Here is a 23,257-nt window from a genome sequence, read left to right on the forward strand (position 1 = left end):
CTAATCAACCGGGTGGTTTGTTTATCTTCGGATTGGAAAAAGTCGCCGAGGAAATTCTTTTTATCATTATCAAGGAAAATTTCCTTCTTTGAAAGATGTAGTGACTTTGTATTAACCTGTCATACGGTGTTCATCACTTTCTTGAGAGTTTTCTAATATTGTCATCAGCTTAAAACCGTGCCTTACCTCTATCACATGTTTCCTCTAGCGTAATGTGTACTTAAACAGACGAACACCTTTTCATAGGGAACGGTTGATGCTCTACGCCCCTACCTCATGCACATTTTTCTGTTTTCGGAAGGTAAAAAACCTGCTTTTTTTATTTGGATTTCTTTTTGAACTTGTATACAGCATGTAAGAGCAGATGAGTGGCCGGTAGACTACCTCCAATACAGATTTATTCATAGAGTTTTCTGGTTTCGCTGACACAGCGTAATATTTCCATCCAGCTTACTTAATTTCATTTCTTTGTCCATGCCGTTTCTTTCTCTACAAATCAAATCAAAGTAACAAACACTCTATTAATCAGTAATCTGGTGACTCCAACTAAGATGAATTATTGAACCAAGAGACAAGTTGAATATACCAATGTAGATTTAATAAAAGGTTTTCCTATTTTACAATGCAAGAAGTAGTAATGCCAGAGAAAGTATATCAGTTATAAACTTCCAAGATAGGAAAGACTGTGGGCAATCCGAATAAACTTCAGTCTATTTTGCAGACTGGGGGTGTCTCGGCCCATGTCAATTTGCACCTCTCAGTGTTTGGCGAACGTCGCACAGGAGGCTATAGAGGAGCATGGTTGGCAGGTGGTAGTTCTCCTTAGGGCTTGAGTCAGGAGCGTAAATTTTACGGTGCTAGAAACTTGGTGGCTTATGATCAGTTCTCTGTGCGGCGCGAGGTTGGTTTGATGACTTGATGACTAACAACAGCATCTAAATTCCACCTTGCTTTACCATTGTAAAATTAATTCAGATTTTCCTTTGTCCTTCCTATCTTGCTAAAAGAGGTGTAGTCTCACCTTCTTTACAGACAATTCTTCTGTAAATCTGACCAACGCATTGTGTAGAAATTGTACATTTACCACACCCACCTCTAGTCCAAGCGCTGTGTTTCAAGCATTCTTTAATTATGAAATACATAAACTCAGTTTCAAATCCATCTTGTACCTTTAACATATTATGTACAGCGCAACTTACTGCTGCCAATTGTTAGTTATCAATTTTTATTTTTTTTTTTACTTAAGGATTAAGGAATGAGATGGATTCAGTGAATGTTATAGGTATGTCGAGTTTCATTGTTGTCAACTTAATTTTCCTATTCTCTTTGCAGTCAAAATGTACACAAGACAAGACAGGCTTAATGTCTATTTTGGCTTATCACAGAAAATTTCAAAACAGAATATTATGGAGCTTTGAATCACCTCTCTGTTATTCATCGCAAAATGTCTAATAATCTGATGCAGCAGTTTGTGTCGGGGCTAAAGTCCCGGCACCCGGAAACTCGGAACAAGGCTGCTAAGGACCTTTACCTATACGTAAGTGTATTCTCATCAATAAGAACAAATAAAAAAGCAACTTTTTTTCTGCCATTTTCTTAAAACTTTACTCAAGTGTTATTTAAATTAAGGAAACCAACATAAAAAGCCGTTCACTATCTCTTTTAGGAGCCCAACGAATTTACTTTTCTCACTGAAGTTTCAGGGTGGCAATCTTTGAAGGGAGGAATCCCCAGAAAAATACTAGCAAGTTAGATCACATGGAACAAATTAAAATGAAGATGAAAGTGAGAAAATTGAAAGAAATGGATGATTTTAGTCCACACTGAAGCACGAACATTTAGGTAAATATTATTGATAAAATGAGGAAAGAAATAGACCAAAGCTGGCAAGACTCAATCCTTGAAGGACTAAAACAGTTGGCCTGCAAGTTTGATTATTTATATGGGTAATCTTTTCTTCTTGGAGGGTGTGTTTCGCTACACTGAGTACTTATTGTACACTAATATTGTTGACCTGCGGTGCACACTGCTGCATATTTCTGCAATCATATTAATACAGTCTATGTAAGTATCTCCTACAATATGTACAGGTATCTGAACTGGCTTGTACCCATCCATTTTTAAATGTGTTGAAATATTAGTATCTGTGAAGGCTGCCAATGAAAGGAATTAAAAGCGAAAACAAAATCTCTTAGTTTTTTATTTCTCTTGGGTTTTTGTTCTAGGTCAAAACGGAGTTACGAGAAGTCCCACCGGAGGAGCTCAATTCATTCCTTGATGACTTTAACCGGCACATTTTCGAAATGGTTTCCAGTTCTGATGTCAATGAGAAGAAAGGAGGGATCCTTGCCATAGGTATATCCGTAGTTGTCTTATCATTTACATCCGGAGACTCTGCGGTTTTTTTCAGCAAATGTATTTTGAGGTTTTAGATTTTAGCTGAAAAAGAGGTGACAGAGAAAAGTATGAAAAATAAGAAGGAGTGAACCTATTCCTTTTATTAATCGCTTTTGTGTGATACCGTTTTAAACATCCAGTCCTTTCTAACTTTTAAAAATAATCCAGTAATGTATCATACCAACAATAAACCAAAAATTTCAATTTATAGCCGTCATACTTCAAACAAATCTTTACTTCAATATTATTTTTAACTGTCAAAAGTACAAAACTACCAAAATTGTGAATGAAACAAGGCATTGTAAGATTTTAAGATAAATAAAGTAAAACTGAATTATCCTAAAGGTACATTAGTCATTTGTGCAAAACAGTCATGCCTTAAGCATGCGTCTCTCACAATTGTTGATAATCATGAAGTAAAACTGAATTATCATAAAGGTACATTAGTCATTTGTGCAAAACAGTTATGCCTTAAGCATGTGTCTTTCACAATTTGACGGTGCAAGTCGGCAATCACATAACTCGGTTTGCGACGTCGCAGACTTCCTGTCATACTTTATTTTTTAAATGGAAAACTACTCAACGGCAATTCTTTAAAACGGTCATGATTTTTCTCCTCAATGCGAAGAAAATTCTGCAAAAACTTCAAGAAATAATGTCAATTTGCTCTCCTTTAAAAAAATGACGTAGAGGCGGAGATTTTCAGACACCGCAAAGGAGTTATGTGATTGCCGACTTTCACCGTCGAATTGTTGATATTCATGCTGTCTATGGAGGAAAGTATCGAAAATATGGAAGCAGCTGCTTTAAGTCTCAGGAGGTGTATTTTATAAAGTAAATGATGTATTTTTGTATGAATATTTCAGTTTGCCTAATCGGAGCAGATGTAGGAATTGTCAACAACCGAATAAGCAGGTTTGCCAACTATCTGCGTAATTTATTACCCTCACATGACATTGGTGTAATGGAGCTTGCTGCTAAAACTGTTGGGAAACTTGCTTTGGTATCGGGTACTTACTCAGCTGAATATTTTGAATTTGAGGTGAAGAAAGCATTTGAGTGGCTTGGCGGAGACCGGCATGAGGGCAAAAGACATGCTGCGGTAAGTCACTAACTGCGTTCAAATCTTATTAAAAAATTGAGGGGCTATCAAGGTTTTTAAGGGACCAAACTGCTTTTTATTACATAGTACATGATGAGTACCAGATTTCTTTTGGCACTTTTGTTGATTGATTACACTTTTTCATTTGGTTGAATCTTTTTCATTGATCTCTGATAGATCAGGTAGAAAGTAGGTATCAAACAGAAAAGGTTGCCTAGGTTCCTAAATTTTCATAACTAAAGATCTCTGAAAATGCTTAAAGAGCCAAAACAGTTTCTCTTGGATCTTTGCCACAAAATTATTGTCATCACATTTTCGCACTGGCCCTGTTTAGAAAAGGAAAAAAAAGTTAAGAAATAGTGTGATAGGTTGGCCAAAACTTTCCAAGAGTTGGTGCCCAAAGGATTCTGACTTATTAATGTATTCAGGAACAGTCTTGTCATCATCAGAACATGAGGAAAATTAAATTAAGTGATCTTAAAAATGAGGCCCTTGTACCAAAAAAGCTTTGTACCACATATTATTTATTTTTACTAAATATTGTAATTTAATCAATGGGCCTGTTGCAAACTTTTGCTAGAGCAAAAATAAGAGTTGGTACTCATAGAAACTGTCTCAAAAATAACAATGAGGGCAACGGTAAAGTCTGAAATGCACTCCTTACTTCACAATTTGAATAAGAAATTTGCGTTTTTTCGAGCTTCCCGCTTCAAAAACGGTACCACAGCACAGGTGAACATTTCGATAGAGGACTCATTCCATCCAACCCCTGCTCACAAGGATACAATGCAATATGCAACATAGCCAACGCCAATCAGCCAAAACACTTGTGATGGGACGATGATTCTAACTACCTGATAACAATTGGCGTGTTTACATTCACATTTTTCTCGTATTGATAGATATCCGCCTTGATTGACCTCGTGCTCTCCTCAACTTCCGCAAGGAAGCGTCAGCCGTGTTGAGCAGGGATTGAATGGAAGGACTCCTCTAATGAAATCTTCACCTGTGCAGTAGTATCCTTTTTGAAGCGGGAAGCTTCAAAACAAAAAACAAAAATTTCTTGCGCATATTGTGAAGTTAAAAGTGCATTTCAGAGTTTGCCGATGCGCTCGTCATGATTTTTGAGACACGATCTATAAGGAATAACTCTTATTTTTGCTCTAGCAAAAGTTTGCAACAAACCTATTCCCACAAGGACATTTATCGGATCAAGCACCAAAAAATTATATCATTTTTAACAGAACTTTATCTTTTATGGAGCTACGTCTTAAAATGAATCTTCTAATTTTAGACCAATCTTGAACAACCTCAATCTTTCAATACTTACTTGAATAGGAGAATTTTAGTATTGCTATCGTCTCTTTTACAGGTGCTCGTTTTGAAAGAATTGGCATGCTCTGTCCCAACATACTTTTTTCAGCAAGTACAGATGTTTTTTGATCTTATATTCAATGCCGTTCGTGACCCAAAACCCGTCATCAGAGAAGGAGCAGTTGAGGCATTACGTGCGGTCCTTGTGGTAACAGCTCAAAGAGAAACAGCGAAACAAACTCAGAAACCACAGTGGTAACCTCTCTACGTATTTTTCTATTGGCTATTGACAGTCACATTTTTTTCTTTAAAAGTGACAATAAATTCTGTGAGTTGAGAAATCCAATAAATTCTAGAGTTTCTGGAATTCCAAGATATACATTGATAGCTAGGCGAGTTTAGAAAGCCTGGGTTTGCTTGATGTGCTCCACTAAGAGAGAAACCGGTGGCACTCTACTGACAGGCCTGATGTCTTTGCCCGCATCAAACCCTCCTCAATACAGGGTGCAGAATGTTTCCGATCACGTGATCATGGTCGCGTGGCTGCTTGCGTGAGAATTGGGGAGGACCGTGGAAGGCTGTAAAAATGTGTAAAAATTAGGGAAGACTTTTTTTTTCTCTTGTTTTTGGGGGAAAAACAGGGAAGTGCATTGTTACTTGTGCTTGATGCCTTTCAAGCGTGCTGCTTTTGAGGAAGGAAACTATGAAGCAAGTTGTTTTATTTGCTGGTAGTCTTTCAAGCGCCCTGCTTGTGGGGAAGATACTTTAAAGCGCCCTGCTTTTAGGAAAGGAAACTTTTAGGCGCTCTGTTTTATATCCTAGAATTCTTTCACTTTTGGAGAAGGAAGCTGTTAAGGACGTTGTTTTATTTAGAGGCGCAATTATAGCTAAACAGCAAATTCTGGGGAAAGCTAAGAGCTTCCTGCACCCCTGCCTCAACAAAGTTTCTCTCCTTCAAAGCAGTGGTTTGGCTCAAAAGTATGAAATGCCCAGAAAAAGTGAAAATATTGGTCAATACTCATTTCTATGTTATGTTTTTCTCAGCCTGTGCGGATGTAAATTTCTGAACATAACAAATTAAATGTACCAATTCTATCTTGTTGACCAACATCGGTAAGCTTGTTCCTCAATAATTTTTCTCCTATTCATCGCCACTTCTCAATAGAAATTTCCTAAATCAGTTTTTTAGATTACTTTTATTTTGTTGCAAAGGTATAAGCAATGTTATGATGAAGCAATCCACAGCTTTGAAGAAATACCTGGACAAAAAAGTGTGAATAGAGATGAAAAAATTCATGGATCCATCCTAGTTTTCAACGAACTACTACGATGCAGCAATGCTCAGTGGGAACGTGGCTATGAGGCACTCATGCTTCGACTTCAGTTTCAGAATTCAAATGTAAGTATGCAGCAGCAAGGGCTGTAAATTGTGCGCATGTATTTGTGTGTTTCTAGGGAACTTTCTTATCTTCTTTGATTTGGAGCCTTGTAATACTGCAAAAATCTTCAATTAGACTGCATTGAAATACGTCCTAATTAGAGCTGCGTGATCAAGGTTTTTAGGAAAGAGAAGAAATTAATTGCGATTATAATTAAAACTATATTTTGTCACCTTCATTATTTTTTGACAAAAAAGAAAGTTCAAATAACTTTAAAAGCTAAAAATTGATGTCCAATATTTTTTTTCTTGTTTTTTTTTTTTTTTTTTTTTGAGGCTGACTCATTGTTTTTTCCTCTATAACATCCTCTCCATCCAAAGTAATCTACACTTTCTCTACCTATCTGGTTCAAGAAGACAAGAGCAGCTCTTTGGAAGAGGTACACAAAGGGGAGGAGCCTGTTCGAAAGAGAAGCTGGTTAGCTTTTACTTTTATGTAATAAACTTCAGTTTGAAAGACCTCTCAAAGTAGTTGTAAACTTTTTATTGAATCATTGGACACATTCGTCGAAGTCGTACTTTAGATCCAATTCCAAGTGCTTCTATTCCGTCCGGCTGTCACCAACCTTCATTCCGGTCTTATTTGACACACTATCAACCTTTCCTATCCAAAGTATTAAAAAATATTCATCATCGACATGAAAATGCAGCACACACACAGAGCAGCTATTTTCCTAGAGTATTCAACTGAAACGAAAATTGAGCCCTAAACTTAAAAATTATTCATGTTCTCCTTGTACTGGGAGAATAGCGCGGATCGCACGCCGGACAGCGGCTCAGCGAGGAGGAAATATTGTGACGTCATAGGTTAGATTTTGCTCTTGTTTCCCATGTGAACCGCGGCCAGCCCTAGATTGATCAGCACTTTTCGTGAGATGCTATTGGCGTAAAGGGGCAGGACGCGCGGGACGTAGGAAGCAGCGGTGCACGGTGATGTGTGTTTTCAGGAAAATTGCTAAAGTCAGTCGCTCATGTTCGCCGGGATGGGAAATGTCGCGATTCCGTGTAATGTCCAGGTGCACGTAAAATTCCATCCCTGAGTCCTCAAAGTGTTCTTCGGCGGTATCGAATCAACCTCCGTAGACCTCTGGAATAGAGGATCAGCACATTAGAGTCGTCTGACCGTTGCCCCCGCCAAGTCATTGAGTGTGGTTCAACCCTTCCGTCAACGTTTTGAGTGAAAATTCGTCAGCAGCCTCCGCGAGACCCCCAGCATAGAGGATCAGCACATTAGAGTCGTCCGACCGTGTCCCCGCCAAGTCCTGGTGTGCAAGCTGTAGTTTTTGTCTGTTTTTGAGTTTCGGTTGTTTTGGAGAGTTTTTGGAAGTTTGGAAGATTTTGAAGGAGATTTAGTTGTGTTTTTCGGTTTTGTTGTTCTGAAACTTGATTCGTGTATGCTGTCTATGATTATTCAATCAATCAATCATTCCTTTAATCAATCAATTGTTGTCTTGTCATCATTCAACCATGTGAGCTATCCGTGGCTCCCAAAATTTGCGGATTGGTGGAGACCTCGCCTTTTAGGCGCCCCCGAAATATTCACGCTCTTTACGCCCCCAGAGCGAGCCCGTGTCAAGTGCGTTGTCGGGCGAGATTTAGCCCTTTCACAACATGTTTAGTGCAATTGTTTACCGCTCTAGGCCAGCGACAGACATTTGTAGTTGATTCTAAAAATTAATCATGATTACAATTAATGTTCCATTAATTGCCACTTTTAGTTCCATCAAAATTGCTAATGCATTTTCGTAGCTTTTTCTTCAGAATACTCCATGTTCCCACAAAATACTTGATGTTACTACTTCTTGGTCAAAGAGATTGAAATTTTGAATCCGTTGAGTTCGCAGTTGGAAAAATTGGCGATAAAATTTCAACTCATACATTCGATTACCACCTATATTGATATACCTGAAAGTAATTAATTTTTAAGCAAAACGTTGATGCATGTGCAATTTTTCTCCAAAAATTGGAAAAATATTACTTGCAATTTTTCATTGTTTTAAGTTGAAATAACCTATTTTATTACATATATGCTTGCAAAAAGATTTGTAAGCTCTCTGAGAGAGCATATTTATTTAAATTGGAGAGAAAATGGTTTAACAACCAAGTTAATGTCCTTCTTATCATTAAGATCTTGATTCAATCAAGTGTGTATAATTTTGTAGGAGCCCTCGAGCAGTCTTCCAAGGTTGACTCTTAAATCATCTCTGATTGCCTCTCGGCAAAAAGGAACCGTTGGTGAGCGGCTAACATCCTTGTCAGTGTCATCGACAAATGCACCTGAGCCCCATCCATTGTATGAAAGCGCCGCATGCCGTTCCTTGATGCTGGAAAGATTTGATGACGTGTGCTACATGGTGCTTCAACAGCGCAATTCAAGATCCTCTTACATCCAGCACATTCTCTTCACAATTCTTCCACGACTCGCAGCTTTAAATAAGGAAAAATTTGTCGAACAGTAAGTAATATAAATAGGTTTTTACTTAACTTAAATAGTATCCACCTCTTGTGAGTTTGATTACTCATCGACCGAATCTAGCTGACAGAAAAAGCTTGATGTGAAATCATTATTTTTCGCCTTCCTAGGTTTTCCGGTTTTCTTCAAACCTAGTTGATCAATAACTCCTAATTGAGTCTCTTTTCTTCAAATTTTCAGACTTCTTTTAGGAAGGTGTATGGGTGGCTAGGTGGGGAAGGGGGGCTGGGGGGGTGGAGTTTCAAAGTCAGAACTTATGAACCTCATTATCTGTTGAACAGAATAAGATACCGCAAAACAGTTTTCACTGAAAATTGTTCCTAAAGCTTTTGTTGTAGAGCCTTCTTTAAGATTTTTAAGGATGAAATCAAAGTTTTTATTTTTAATCTGTGTTATATAAATTTTTCAATTTTTAAAATGAACAAATATTTTTCCAAAAGAAAAAAAAAATTGCAGTTTTAGTCGGAATTTTTCTTTCTTTCTTTTTTTAAATCAAGTGACATTCCCACAAAAGGAACGATTATAAATTTGGAGAAGCAAGATTTTGAGAACCATGAAGAATGAAAGTTGACAAACACCAAAACCGGGTTTTAGTCGCTGTGATTGTCGCAGGCAGTTCTGAGTGGACTACTTCACTCCCCTCCAATTCCTCTTGAGCAATCTGCAGCCTTGCTGACACTTGGGGCAAGTGGTGGAGAGAACATGTAGTCAACTCAAAACTGTATGTGGCGCTTAAATGTCAGGGATTATTGCCTCGTTTTGTTGACTCTCATTCTTACTAATTCTCAACAGCTTTTTTTCCAAGTATCTATGACCACTTATAATGAGGCAAAAGCGAGTCAAAGAAATGCTTTTGTTTCGGACAACAAATAGCAATTATTTTTGTGTTTCCTTTGTCACTTAGAAATTTCTTTATTTTCAAAACCGAATAATGTATGAAAAATCAAAACTCAAGATTTTCTCTTCCAGAGTCTTCAAAAATATTATCAAGATGTCGGAAATAATACCTCTACCCTCTTTTTATTTACCTAGTATTCATCATGTCCATCAACCTTTTTCTCAGTGCCACATGATGTAAATTCTATGATCTGAATATCTTTATTCTAGGCATTTGAGTGGCACTTTAGCCTACTTGCTTTCTACGCTAAGGAGTCGTGAACGGGACAGAGCATCTGCTTTTAGTACTATCGGACTTATTGCCGTTGCTGTTGAAGACAATATCAAACCACATTTGCCAAAAATAATGGAATTGATTCGATCATATCTTCCTATGAAGGTAACATTTCTCTTTCTATCATAGTTTTGCCATCATAAAACATGGAGCAACTGCAGTGGCAACAGTAATAGTACCCATTTTGAGTCATGCCTGCATCCTTGATTTTATTTAAGAATCCAAGGATGACACTGAAATATTGAGTTTGTTGCAGTTTCTGTTTTCGTTTTTTTTTTTTTATTCACTTGAAAAAAAACGCAAAAAATTAAATTAGCTAAATTTTTTCATTTTTCATTTAATCAAATTTATTAAGAAAATGACTTTTATAGACATAGAAAATCCGAGCTGGTTCCTAACGGAAGATTATCGCACCAACAGATTTTGTGAAGTTACAAGAAGAATTGACTGCTGTGTATTCTTTCACCCTGTTTATTTAATTACCTTTCAATTGCAGTTGAAGCATTGAATGTAGTAACAAGATGTAGACAGCACTGTGCTTGATTCCCAACATCATCATTTCCTATGTTTTCTGCCGAAGGTAGCCTTTTTTTCTGTCATCGGCAAACGAAATTATGGTATAATTTAATACAGGCTTGTCATGATAATGAAATTTCAGATGAAGAATACATTGTTGGTAGAAGAATTTTAACAGGACCTGTTACTATATCAAAAAAATCCTCAAATTAATGTGTTATGGTAGTACTTGATGGTTGGAGATAAAATAAACGATGAAATTTATTCCATTACTAGATTTTGAAGCTTTGCTCTATTTTTCAGGACATGAGCAGTAAGAAAAGAGGCAACTTAGAACCTGCTTTATTCGTGTGTATTACACTGCTAGGACACGCTGTTGGCACACATATCAAAGATGATTTGAAAGATATTCTTGATCCAATGCTTGCAACTGGACTAAGTCCTGCTCTTACAACTGCTTTGCGCGAACTTGCTGTCACAGTACCTGCCCTTAAAAGGAATATTTCAGACGGTATGTTGTATGCACTACCTTGTGGCATGGATCATCATATTTAATGATGTTCATAACCCAAGTTTTATCCATGTCTATTAATATTTTCTGAAGAACAATAAAGCCAGTTATATATAGTCAACCATGAACTTGGTATTTGTATGAATCTTACCATAAATCTAGTTTTGAGTGGTAGAAGTCCTTTTAGACTTACTCAATTTCACTTCAGCAAAAATCTAATCGCCATGAAATAGGTTTTGGCACTAAAATTGGTATCTTCGACCTTCGACCAAGATTTTCGACCTTAATAATGAATTCTTTGCCTCCAGCCCATTCGGATTTTCATCTGCCACAAATTTAAGTCTCTGCGCAGCCAATGAAAGTTTCTTTAAATCCCCCCCTTCCATTTATTTCTGTATTTCTTCATTTTTCTTGTTTTTGCTTGTGGTCAAAAATACTGTGCAATGTGAATTTTTTACTACCTGAGCCCATGTTTCACTCTAATTTGCGAATTTTTGCGTTTATACTTTTCAGGCCTTCTAGACATGTTGTCCATGGTGTTGATGAACCAACCTCTTCGCCACCCTGGAATGCCTTCTAACATGTCTTCCATATCAAATTCAGGAATGAGCCTGTCTGATACGCAGCAAAATGTGTCAAGTATCAAACTAGCCCTGCGCACTCTCGGCAGCTTTAATTTTGATGGTAAAGAAACTGTGATAAGCGCTCTATTTTAATTCATCTCCTTCTTTTCAACATTTTCGGTGCTCAAAGGCCCAATGCCGTCTCTCAGGCTAACTTTAAACGCAGGAAATCAAACTTGCTCATTTTCAAGCAAGTTGTTCAATTAATTGTTATAATAATCAGATGATAGATTTACGCCATCATTTTAAACATTCTATATTTAATGCAAGCATGTCATGGAAGATGTGAACGGCTCCTATATACATCATCACACATCAGGCAAAGCCTCAGTGTTGTCTGTAAATCATTTTGTTCTGAGCCAAAGAGAGACCAGACAGGAAACTTTTAGTTTTACACCAGAATTTTTCATCGGCACATTGTCCTCAAACTTTATTTCATGCATAAACAAAACCAATTATAACACTTAAATCCAAATAGGAACTTCACACAACAGCGAAACAAAAATTAGCTTTCGTTTTCATGGAATGCAAGAATAGAAGTGAATTTGGTCTCACCCGAATCTTTCACTTTAGTAACTTGCTGCATACTACTCATAATGATGATATAACATCAGGGCTACATTTTAAGCGCAAGAACTTGCGAGTAAAACTGAGTTTGAAGCAACAGATTTTGGTACTTTTTATCACTTGTCCTAGGCTTGTGACTCAGCCTAAGTCATTTATGAGGTCCTCAGAAATTTTTTCCCCCTTTAATTCTATTATAAAATTTTTTTTATAAAATTGACTTCCTTATTTTATTACTTGCATTTGCAACCTCACCTGTAGAATTTGCCTCTGGTTCTTATGTTTTTTTAGCATGACCCATGTGTCATGCTTTAGCTATTGAAATTCGTCGAGTAGACTTGGGTTGTTGGCTTTTATTATGATTACCGTTGTTGATTTTCAATATGCTGATGAAAGTATCAAGATTTACTTCTACAACAAGTTTTTTTTTTTTTTGCCAAATTATTTTGCAAAATTTGAGAAAAGGAAATGAAAACACTTGAGCTCATTAAAAAAACACAGCTAAATAAAGCTGAGGATGAAATCATCAAAGGCACAAGAAAATTTGAGAATTGCTACTTTAAGCACATAAGCCCATGTAGAGCACATCAACAGTGCAGATCATCATGGTGGTAGTATGCCTTAGCGCTGCATTCCATCATTTGTCTCTCATCACCTATCAACTATTTCCATCATAATCTAAGATCAATTTTGGCTTACTATCTAATAAAACAAACTATGAATAATGAATTAATGATGAAATTTAATACTTTGCTTCAAAGGTGTGATGACCAAATTTAATTTGAAAGCTACGCTATAATTTCTTAAAAGGAATTGAGTTTTTGCCTTTTACTGACACAGATTTATTACTTTGTCCTCTTTGATTTTCCAGGTCACTCGTTGCTACAGTTTGTACGAAGATGTGCTGATCATTTTCTGAAAAGCAATGATCGAGCCGTAAGACTTGAAGCAGTTTGTACGTGCGCGAGACTTCTGCGCTTGGCATTAGAAAATCGCAACTCACTGATTGTCACAACAACCGTATCTGATGTTCTGGCTAAACTGCTTGTTGTAGGAATCACTGACACTGATGCCGATGTTAGATATTGGGTGCTTAAATCTTTGGATCGCAGCCTAGATACTCATCTTGCCCAGGCAGAAAATTTAAGTGCTTTGTTGATTGCTGTCAATGATGAAGTGTTTGACATTCGAGAGTTAGCTGTACAAACAATTGCTCGGCTCAGTCTACTGAACCCTGCATACGTAATGCCTTCACTTCGCAAAATACTCATTCAGTTTTTGACTGAGGTTGAACACAGTGGCTTGGGACGCAACAAAGAACAGAGTGCACGCATGATAGATCATCTTGTAGTCAATGCGCCTCGACTTGTAAAGCCATACATGGAGCCAATTTTAAAAGTTCTTGTACCAAAATTAAAAGAACCAGAATCCAATCCAAGTGTTGTTATCAGTGTCCTGACTGCCATTGGCGATGTAGCAGAGGTGAATGGCACAACAATTGAGTTGTGGATGCCAGAACTCCTGCCAATTCTGCTCGAAATGCTCGGAGATGCAAGTAGCCCAGAGAAAAGAGGTGTTGCTCTTTGGGCCCTTGGTCAGCTAATCAGTGCAACTGGTTTTGTTGTCAAACCGTACAACCAATACCCTTCACTTCTAGATCTACTGATCAATTTTTTGAAGACAGAACAGCAGCCGCTAATTCGGCGAGAAACCATTCGGCTACTAGGTATGCTTGGTGCTTTAGATCCATATAAACACAAGATGAATTTAGGCCAAATTGATTCTCAAGCAGATGTCACAGCCCTCATGTCCATGTCTGATGCTAATTCGGAAAATGAAACTAGTCATGGTAAGTTTCATGATTATAACATAACAAACTCGACAGTGTATGGGAGTGCATGTGAGTATGTGCGTGTGTACTGAGGAATGGTTTTTTGGCTCTAAAGTACGAAAATCTATAGATTTTTAAAATATGGCAATGATTTTTGGCTCCTGGGAGATTTTTTCAAAAATCTTCATTGGCGCTAATCCCTACTCGAATTGGATCATCACAATCTCTAGTTATTTTATTGTAGTTGTTTGAAAAATTTTAACCTCTTACAATTATTACTTTTTCTTGCACTCTTTAGTATTAAATAAAAAAAAAGCATAATGTGATACACAGAATGGATCAACCAAACTATTGTAAGGTTGCAATGGTACAAAGTTCTCGTCACTTCATAAAGTCTCTCCAAAGTACAAAAGAAGTTTCCTCTCTAGCTTCTGAAACTTTCAAAAAAAATTATCCTGAAATAAACAAAATTTGTATATACAGACGCCCTTTTTAATATTTTAGGGAAGAAAATTTTCAGGAAACTTTTTATTTTAGCATCAAATGTTTTTTAAATCGGATCCATGAAGAAAATGTGAGTGTTTACACACGAATAATTCATTCTTGAGAACAACAGTCTCATTCAACTGGTAAATCAGTCTTCTTTTCTCCTAAATACAGTCCTAACAGCCCTTACCTAATATACAGTCAAACCTTGGTTATCTGGTGCTCGGTTATGCAGTGCTCAGTTTTCTTGTGCCTCAATAATTCGACAGATGCTCAAAAACAGGCCATTGCAGACTTTTTTTCAGTTCCTACAGGGTTTTTCATAATGTTACTCTAATATATCCTGTGGATTTTAGAGTCTCTGGCTTGGGTCTCCGCCCCAAATAGCTGGGTATCTGAGGTTTGACCATATTGCACTATACGGCAGTGTACGTCGGCAATCACATAACTCGGTTTGCGACATCCTATACTTCCTGTCATACTTTATTTTTTAAACGGAAAACTACTCAACGGCAATTCCTAAAAACTGCTGTGCTTTTTCTTCTCCGTGCGAAGAAAATTCTGCTTGAACTTCAAGGAATGATGTCAATTTGTTCTCTTTTTAAAAAATAACATAGAGGCGGAGATTTCCAGACACCACAAACGAGTCTTGTGATTGCCAACTTACACTGTCGATATATTCATCGGCTCATATGTCTATTCTTTGTTTCATGTCAACAGAATTAACAACAAGTGAAATGCTTGTCAATATGGGTTCTTCATCTTTAGTAGATTACTATCCTGCCATAGCAATTGCCACTTTAATGCGTATTATTCGCGATCCAACTTTGGCCCAACACCACACAATGGTTGTCCAGGTTTGTATTGTTTATCAATTATTTCATTAAAAGCTGATGCCCTAATAAGAAATTAGAAGAAATTTCTACAGAGTGATCATCTTACAGTTTTTAGAAATATGAAAGTGCTTAAAAACATTCCCCAAGTAGCATGGATTGCAATTTCATTGCAATGGATTGTGAGTTGATTGCAATTTTTGCTTGTTGCCTATACGTTCATTTGAAGGCGCTTAAAAAGTTGCAATTTTATTGCAATAAGTTTGCAAGAAATGTAGATTATGCTTGTTGCCTAACCTTCTTTTTCAAGGCACTATAAAGACTGCAATTTCGGTGCAATCATGTTGTAACAAATTCACGCCATGTGCCTGGCATCCAATTCTCTAGTTGTTTTAAAGTTTTTTCGACTTAAATGTCTCACCTAACCCATATAGCCCAACATATTTTGAAAATATTGTCACCTTTATCAAAATATTTTCATGGCAATATTGTAATTAAGATATTTTCAAAATGTTTTTAAAACATTTTAAAGGAATATTTTGAAAATGTTTACAAAAAATATTTTTAAAATAATTCAAAAATATTGCCTGTAAACATGCATATTAAAAATATTCCTTATGAAAGTTTTGAAAATATTTTAAAAATATTTTTTGAAAATATTTTTAAGTTCTCAAGTTAGTATGTGGTGTAATTTACACCGGTGTAAATTTAGTGTGAGTACCTATTACGTGATATCGAAAAAAAAATCAGACAAAAAAAATATGAAAAAAATAAATAACACGAAAAAAAATAAATAATAGGCAAAAGAAAGAAGCCTGAGAAAAACGGCGTTAATCAAATCTATGATGAATGTTGAGCCACGCACTGACGCAATGCATGCGATAACAGCCTTAACAGGCGTGATTTCAACCCTGCTCATCATCAGCTCCCTGTAGCTCAGTGGAAGAGTGCTCCGCTATGACATTCGCGGGTCGGGTTCAAGCCCACTCAAGGGCGTCCGGTATTTTATGCTGCTAAACGTCGTAGGACATTAGGTAAGCATGGGTTCGAATTATTATAATTTCCCCGGAAAATTTAGGGGTTGAAATTTAAAGGTCGTCAATATTGAAATTTCTTTGCAAAAAAAAATTGCAACTTTTTTACAATGAGGGGGTCAGATGTTGTAAAATAATTGCAATTTTCTTGCAAGAAAGTTGAAATCATCTGGAAATTTTATTTCATTTAAATTGCAATTTTTTCGTTGCAAAATGCTACTTGGGTCTCTCTTAGCCAAAAATGCAAAATTTAGAAAATTTAAAAGTTCACCCATGTCCGGCTGTTTGATTCTGCTCAAAAAGTAGCCGTGTTTAGGGTTCAAAACTGCCGGTTATGATGCTACATTATTAGGGCATCTATTAGTGTGGTGCAACAGTGAAACAAAGTGATCGCAACTTATTCCTTCGGACTCTAATTCGAGTTTTCTGTCGAGTACCAGAATATGATCTTTGGAGTTAATTCAACAAAAATTGCTCCACTGAAAATGTTGTATCTACAAACTAAGATTCCTTTTTCTTTGGTCAATCATGTACACCTTCATTTCTTCTTATGTTTGATGTAACTTAAGTGAACAACTTCTTGAAATCAGCAAAAAAATAAAAATTGTTTGTTTTTCCAGGCTGTAACTTTTATTTTCAAGTCATTGGGTATCAAATGCGTCCCGTACATTGCTCAGGTCATGCCTAGTTTTCTCAATGTCATTCGCACTGCGGATATTAATTTCAGAGAATTCTTGTTTCAACAACTCGGCCAACTCATCATGATAGTCAAACAGCATATCCGCAATTATTTGGACGATATTTTTGCCCTGATTAAGGTAAGATCTGTCATCCTGTCCTTCCACTTATCTGTCCTCTTTTATGTTAAGCAGTCAAATCCACTGAGCTTGTCGCCAACAACTGTGGATTTGTAGGATGGTATGTTTACTGGTGCCCCTGCATTTGTAGCAGGCAATCCGCAATTGCCGGCAATCTGCAATCGGTTTGCAATTGCCGAGGCAATATGCAAACCGAGTGCAGATTGCCAGTGACACATACATCTTCATGAGAGACCTAACAAGTTAAACTATAACTCCCACAATAAGCCCATGAACTGCTCTCTTAAATCAGTCTCTAACGTTCTTCACATAAGAAGTAAGGTAGCAAAGTTAAATGGGTGAAAAGAAAGCCTCTTTTTAATGTGCTATCATGGGGGCTTTGGCCACTAAGCTCACATTGGCAACTGCAACCCTCCACCATTTTCTAGTTTTCTTTCCTTTTAAAAACAAAAAAATCCTTAAGGAATGATTTTCCTTTTTTTTTCCAGGAATTATGGGTTGTCAACAGCCCTTTGCAGAGCACACTCATCACCCTAGTTGAAAACATCGCTGACTCCCTTGGTGCTGAGTTCAAGAACTATCTGCCACAGCTCATGCCTCACTTGCTGCGTGTTTTGACTCATGACACAAGTAAAGAACGTGCTGTCACTGTGAAACTTCTCCAAGCTCTACCCATGTTCCGAAATAACCTTGATGAATATCTCCATCTCATTCTTCCACCAATCGTCCGGTTGTTTGATTCTTCAGACTGCCCTATAAGTGTTTGTAAGGTTGCCATGGAGACAGTAGATGATCTCTCCATCACTTTAGACTTTTCTGATTATGCCTCAAAAATAATTCATCCATTGGTGCGCAGCCTCGAATCTTGCTCTGAACTCCGAGACACTGCAATGGACACTATGTGTGCTCTAATCTTACAGCTTGGGCGAAAATTCTGTATTTTTGTACCTTTAGTTAGTAGTGTTGTCACAAAACATAGAATTCACTGCCCACGCTATGATTCACTCACCACTAGAATATTAACCGAGTCGACTGAAGAAGACTATTTGTTGCATAAGCAACGTATAATGAAGAACAAAATACGAGAAAAAGCCCTAATGTCATCTGACACTATAACCACAATTAAAAGAATGCACACGTCCGTTGTCAATTTGCAAAGAGCCTGGACAGCCACAAGGCGTGTTTCAAAAGATGACTGGCTTGAGTGGTTACGGAGGCTAAGTATAGATTTCTTGAAAGAATCCCCATCTCCAGCTTTGAGATCATGCTGGGCGCTTGCCCAGACATATTCTCAGCTGCCACGAGATCTGTTTAACGCTGCATTTGTATCTTGTTGGGCTGAATTGAATGAACCTCTGCAACAGGAACTCATGCGAACATTGGAACAAGCATTATCTGTTCCAGACTTGCCAGAAATCACGCAGACAATCCTAAATCTTGTTGAATTTATGGAACACTGTGATATTGGTCCTCTTCCTCTAGATCCACAGCTGTTAGGAGAACGAGCCATGCATTGTCGTGCTTATGCCAAGGCACTTCATTATAAAGAAAACGAGTTTCACAAAGGAGCCAATTCAGCTGTTTTTGAAGCACTAATTTCAATCAATAATAAACTGCAGCAAAAAGAGGCTGTGGTTGGTCTTCTAGAATATGTTATGAGCCACCCAGATGAAGGGTTGAAAGTTCAAGAACGATGGCATGAGAAGTTACACAACTGGGAGAAAGCATTGACTGCATACGAAGCTAGTTTACAAGAAAAACCCGATGATATTGAATTGTCCCTCGGCCAAATGAGGTGTATGGAGGCCCTAGGGGAGTGGGGTCAATTGCATACAACGGTAAATCAGAAGTGGGGCAGTTTATCGGATAATTACCGTGAACGGATGGCCCGAATGGCAGCCGCCGCTGCCTGGGGACTCAACCAATGGGATGACATGGAGTGTTATGTTAACTGCATCCCCAGAGATTCAACTGATGGTGCATTCTATCGAGCAGTCCTAGCTGTGCATCGAACGCAGTTTCCTAAAGCTCAGGAATTGATTGACTCTGCTCGAGAACTTCTGGACACAGAACTAACAGCTATGGCCGGGGAGAGTTACCAAAGAGCATATGGAGCAATGGTCTCTGTACAGATGTTAGCAGAACTAGAGGAGGTCATTCAATACAAACTGATCCCAGAAAGACAGAGCACAATCCGCAGGATGTGGTGGGATCGACTCCAAGGTTGCCAACGATCAGTTGAAGACTGGCAGCGGATAATTCAAGTCCACACACTTGTCATCAGTCCACACGAAAATATGTATACATGGCTCAAGTATGCTTCACTGTGCCGTAAATCAAACAGGCTTTTGCTGGCTCACAAAACTTTGGTGATGTTACTTGGCATGGATCCATCACTCCACCCAGATCAGCCATTACCAACAACACACCCGCCTGTCACTTTTGCATACACCAAGTATCTATGGATGGCCGGAAAGAAGCAGGAAGCCTTTAAACAGCTTCAAGGTTTTGTTCAGTCAGTTTTGAAGCACCCAGAAGAAAGTAAGCATCTTGAAAGACTGTTGGCGAGGTGTTATTTGAAACTGGGGCAATGGCAAGAAAATCTGGAAAGTTTAAATGAACATTCAATTCTTGCAGTCCTTCAGTACTATGCAGCAGCAACTGATCATGATAATAGTTGGTACAAGGCATGGCACTCGTGGGCTTACATGAATTTTGAAACAGTTTTGTTTTATAAACATCAGCACCAGCAACAAGCCACTGACGCCAATGCTAGACATAATCTTCCGACACAGTACATAACGCAGTTTACTGTTCCTGCGGTGGAGGGATTTTTCAGGTCCATTGCGTTGTCTCATGGGAGTTCATTACAAGACACCCTAAGATTGCTCACCCTTTGGTTTGATTACGGTCAGTTTCCAGAAGTCTATGAAGCTATTGTCGAAGGCATCCGAAGCATCGAAATTGACACTTGGTTGCAAGTTATTCCACAGTTGATAGCAAGGATTGATACTCCACGTGTCTTAGTTGGGAGATTGATCAACCACCTCCTTGTTGATATAGGCAAACACCACCCACAGGCTTTAGTTTATCCACTAACAGTTGCCAGTAAGTCTGCCAGCACTGCCCGACGTCAGGCTGCAAATAAAATCTTAAAAAGCATCTGTGAACACAGTCCTTTGTTGGTGCATCAGGCAGTTATGGTAAGTGATGAACTCATTAGGGTCGCAATTCTATGGCACGAATTGTGGCATGAAGGATTAGAGGAGGCCAGTAGATTGTACTTTGGTGAGCGGAACGTCAAAGGCATGTTCGAAACATTAGAGCCATTACATGCCATGTTAGAACGAGGACCTCAAACTCTTAAAGAAACATCTTTCAACCAAGCTTATGGCCGAGAATTAGTAGAAGCATTAGACTGGTGTCATCGATATAAAGTTTCAGCCAATGTTAGAGACTTGAATGAGGCATGGGACTTGTATTACCATGTCTTTAGAAAAATATCACGTCAGTTACCCCAGTTGACTAGTTTAGAACTACAATATGTGAGTCCTAAATTGTTGGTTTGTCGAGATCTGGAATTAGCTGTACCTGGCTCATATGTCCCTGGACAGCCAGTTGTTCGAATTTCTTGTGTCTCTAGTTCTCTACAAGTCATAACCTCTAAGCAAAGACCTAGAAAACTATGTATAAAAGGCAGTAATGGGAAAGAATATATGTTTCTACTCAAAGGGCATGAGGATTTAAGGCAAGACGAACGAGTGATGCAACTTTTTGGTTTAGTCAACACTCTATTATCTCATGACCCTGATACTTCTAGACAAAACTTAACTATTCAGCGCTATGCAGTCATACCTTTATCTACTAATTCTGGTTTGATTGGTTGGGTTCCACACTGTGACACTCTTCATGCCTTAATTAGAGACTATAGAGATAAAAAGAAAATTTTACTAAATATCGAGCATAGGATAATGTTACGCATGGCTCCTAATTATGACCATCTGACTCTAATGCAAAAAGTTGAAGTATTTGAGCATGCACTTGATTATACGCAAGGAGATGATTTGGCAAGGCTCTTGTGGCTTAAATCACCCTCATCAGAAGTTTGGTTTGATCGCCGTACTAACTACACGCGATCTTTGGCTGTGATGTCAATGGTTGGTTACATTCTAGGTCTTGGAGACAGGCACCCCTCAAATTTGATGTTGGATCGATTGAGCGGAAAAATTTTACACATAGATTTCGGTGACTGTTTTGAGGTGGCAATGACAAGAGAAAAGTTTCCAGAAAAAATTCCATTCCGACTCACTCGCATGCTCATCAATGCCATGGAAGTAACAGGCATTGAAGGTACTTATCGTAGAACATGTGAGAGTGTCATGCAAGTGCTACACCATAACAAAGACAGCCTGATGGCAGTGCTAGAAGCATTTGTTTATGACCCCTTGTTGAACTGGAGGTTGATTGAGGCTGGGGTAAAACGAATAAAATCCCAGCCAGAACCAAGTTTACCCATCTCATCCTCGTCGCAGGAACAATCAGATATAACAGCAGAAAATTTGAGCAGTACTTTATCAAAAAAACCAGTGTTGACAGAAAATGCCACAGATACTAATCAGCCTGAAGCTTTGAACAAAAAAGCCCTAGCAATCGTGACGAGAGTGCGAGAAAAATTAACTGGTAGAGATTTTGCACATAAAGACACGTTAACTGTTCCCAAACAAGTCGAGTTACTCATTCAGCAGGCAACTGCTAATGAAAATTTGTGTCAATGCTACATTGGTTGGTGTCCGTTCTGGTAATATAAAAGAAGTTTACTCGCTTGTAACTATCTTGGCCGAACAATTCGATTTTCAGAAGAAAAAAACTTCAACTGAACAAGTTCATGTTTTCAATATTATTTCATCAATATGAGTTTTGATGTATCATGACTTCTCGTTACCCCAGAACTTTTTGTTATGTGCAGATTTTACAATTTTTTGCAAGTGCTTTTCTTTTTTTTCTCATTGAATTTCACAGTAAAGACATTTTTAGTGTGAGCGTGTAGTATTTTCCTGAACATCAAGAAGAAAACCATGGAACATTCATAAAGAATTAACTTAATAGTTTACAAAGAGTATCAGAAACCGGTGGATGCAGATAAAAAGGATACGTAACTAAAACAATTCAAAACTATGTAGTAACTTGAGCTTAGTATTGAATTAATGACAAACTGGTTTGGATTTACATTTGAATTGCCGGTTGTCTGTTTTTTTCATAATAAGCGAAATTTACCTTGTGCACTTAGTTTTGAATTTTTTTATTTTGCTAACCAAGTCCATGAAGGCAGCTACATTGGCTTCTGTTTTCATTTCTAATTTTTCCAGAGGGAGTTTAATGGGTTGTAAGTATAAACTTCAACCATTTTAGGCGATTTTGTTACACAGTATCTTAATATTGGCTTTTTATTTGTTTCTGTCAAAACTTGCAATGAATCTATGAAATATTCACAAGCAATTTTTGTTGCCAACTATAGTGTACCTTTTTTTCAAGTTTTAGTGGGATAATTTTATCTGCCAGTTGGTTGTAAATTTTGTCAAAGAAAATGACTTGAATTTTTATAAAATTCTGAAATTTGTAAGGTGTTTTTGTTATTTTATTTTTTTATCATGTAGGTAAGAATGTAAACTTTTGTAAATAAATTTATTTAAAATTCAGAGAGGCATTAGTTCTTAATTTGATTCTCTTGTTCTTTTCATAGTTGATATTAAGTATGTCCACTCGTTTCTAGATTGAGTGATGATTCTCTTTCAGAAAGCCCGAGATAGACGGCTCATAATCTTTATTTGCCCATTGAATTAATTTTTCACAATTCTTCAATAATCCTTAGCAAGTTATATTAGTAGACAATGGACATTCTCAAATACTTAATTGTTTGAAGTAGAGGAAATCTGCTATTATACCACAAAAACAAGTAACTTTTTTAATGTATTATCTCGTACTCAAAGAAATTTCCTTGAGGTCATCTGACACAGAACAAAAATCTATTTTTATGTACCTATACGTGACTATTCATGGGAAAAAGGACCTTAGTCCATGAAGACGAAATTTCATTAAATCTGTTTTTGTTGAGGTGGGTTAAAAACCCGAATTTTGAGATCTTGACA

General features: G+C 37.5%; 1 protein-coding gene across 1 annotated transcript; it reads left to right on the forward strand.

Annotated features, from left to right (window-relative positions):
- The first annotated feature begins 1 nt into the window (after nt 1).
- Nucleotides 2-22,807, forward strand: mTor (serine/threonine-protein kinase Tor). The gene is made up of 14 exons (XM_019060193.2): nt 2-301; nt 1,333-1,537; nt 2,226-2,355; nt 3,264-3,499; nt 4,872-5,068; nt 6,026-6,212; nt 8,414-8,706; nt 9,832-10,000; nt 10,715-10,922; nt 11,436-11,606; nt 12,981-13,958; nt 15,147-15,283; nt 16,914-17,111; nt 17,600-22,807. Exons 2-14 carry the CDS (start codon nt 1,445-1,447, stop codon nt 21,911-21,913), a joined length of 7,311 nt encoding a protein of 2,436 aa, XP_018915738.2. The 5' UTR covers nt 2-301; nt 1,333-1,444; the 3' UTR covers nt 21,914-22,807.
- Nucleotides 22,808-23,257: the final 450 nt, after the last annotated feature.

Source organism: Bemisia tabaci, chromosome 1, assembly GCF_918797505.1.
Source record: "Bemisia tabaci chromosome 1, PGI_BMITA_v3".
NCBI classification, from domain to species: Eukaryota; Metazoa; Arthropoda; class Insecta; order Hemiptera; family Aleyrodidae; genus Bemisia; species Bemisia tabaci.

Excerpts from the sequence above, each read along its gene's own strand:
- mTor (XM_019060193.2), top strand. The coding sequence starts at position 1,445 with ATGTCTAATAATCTGATGCAGCAGTTTGTGTCGGGGCTAAAGTCCCGG. Across the intron at positions 6,213-8,413 it reads TTCAGTTTCAGAATTCAAAT|GAGCCCTCGAGCAGTCTTCC; the intron begins GTAAGTATGCAG and ends ATAATTTTGTAG. Across the intron at positions 13,959-15,146 it reads GGAAAATGAAACTAGTCATG|AATTAACAACAAGTGAAATG; the intron begins GTAAGTTTCATG and ends TCATGTCAACAG.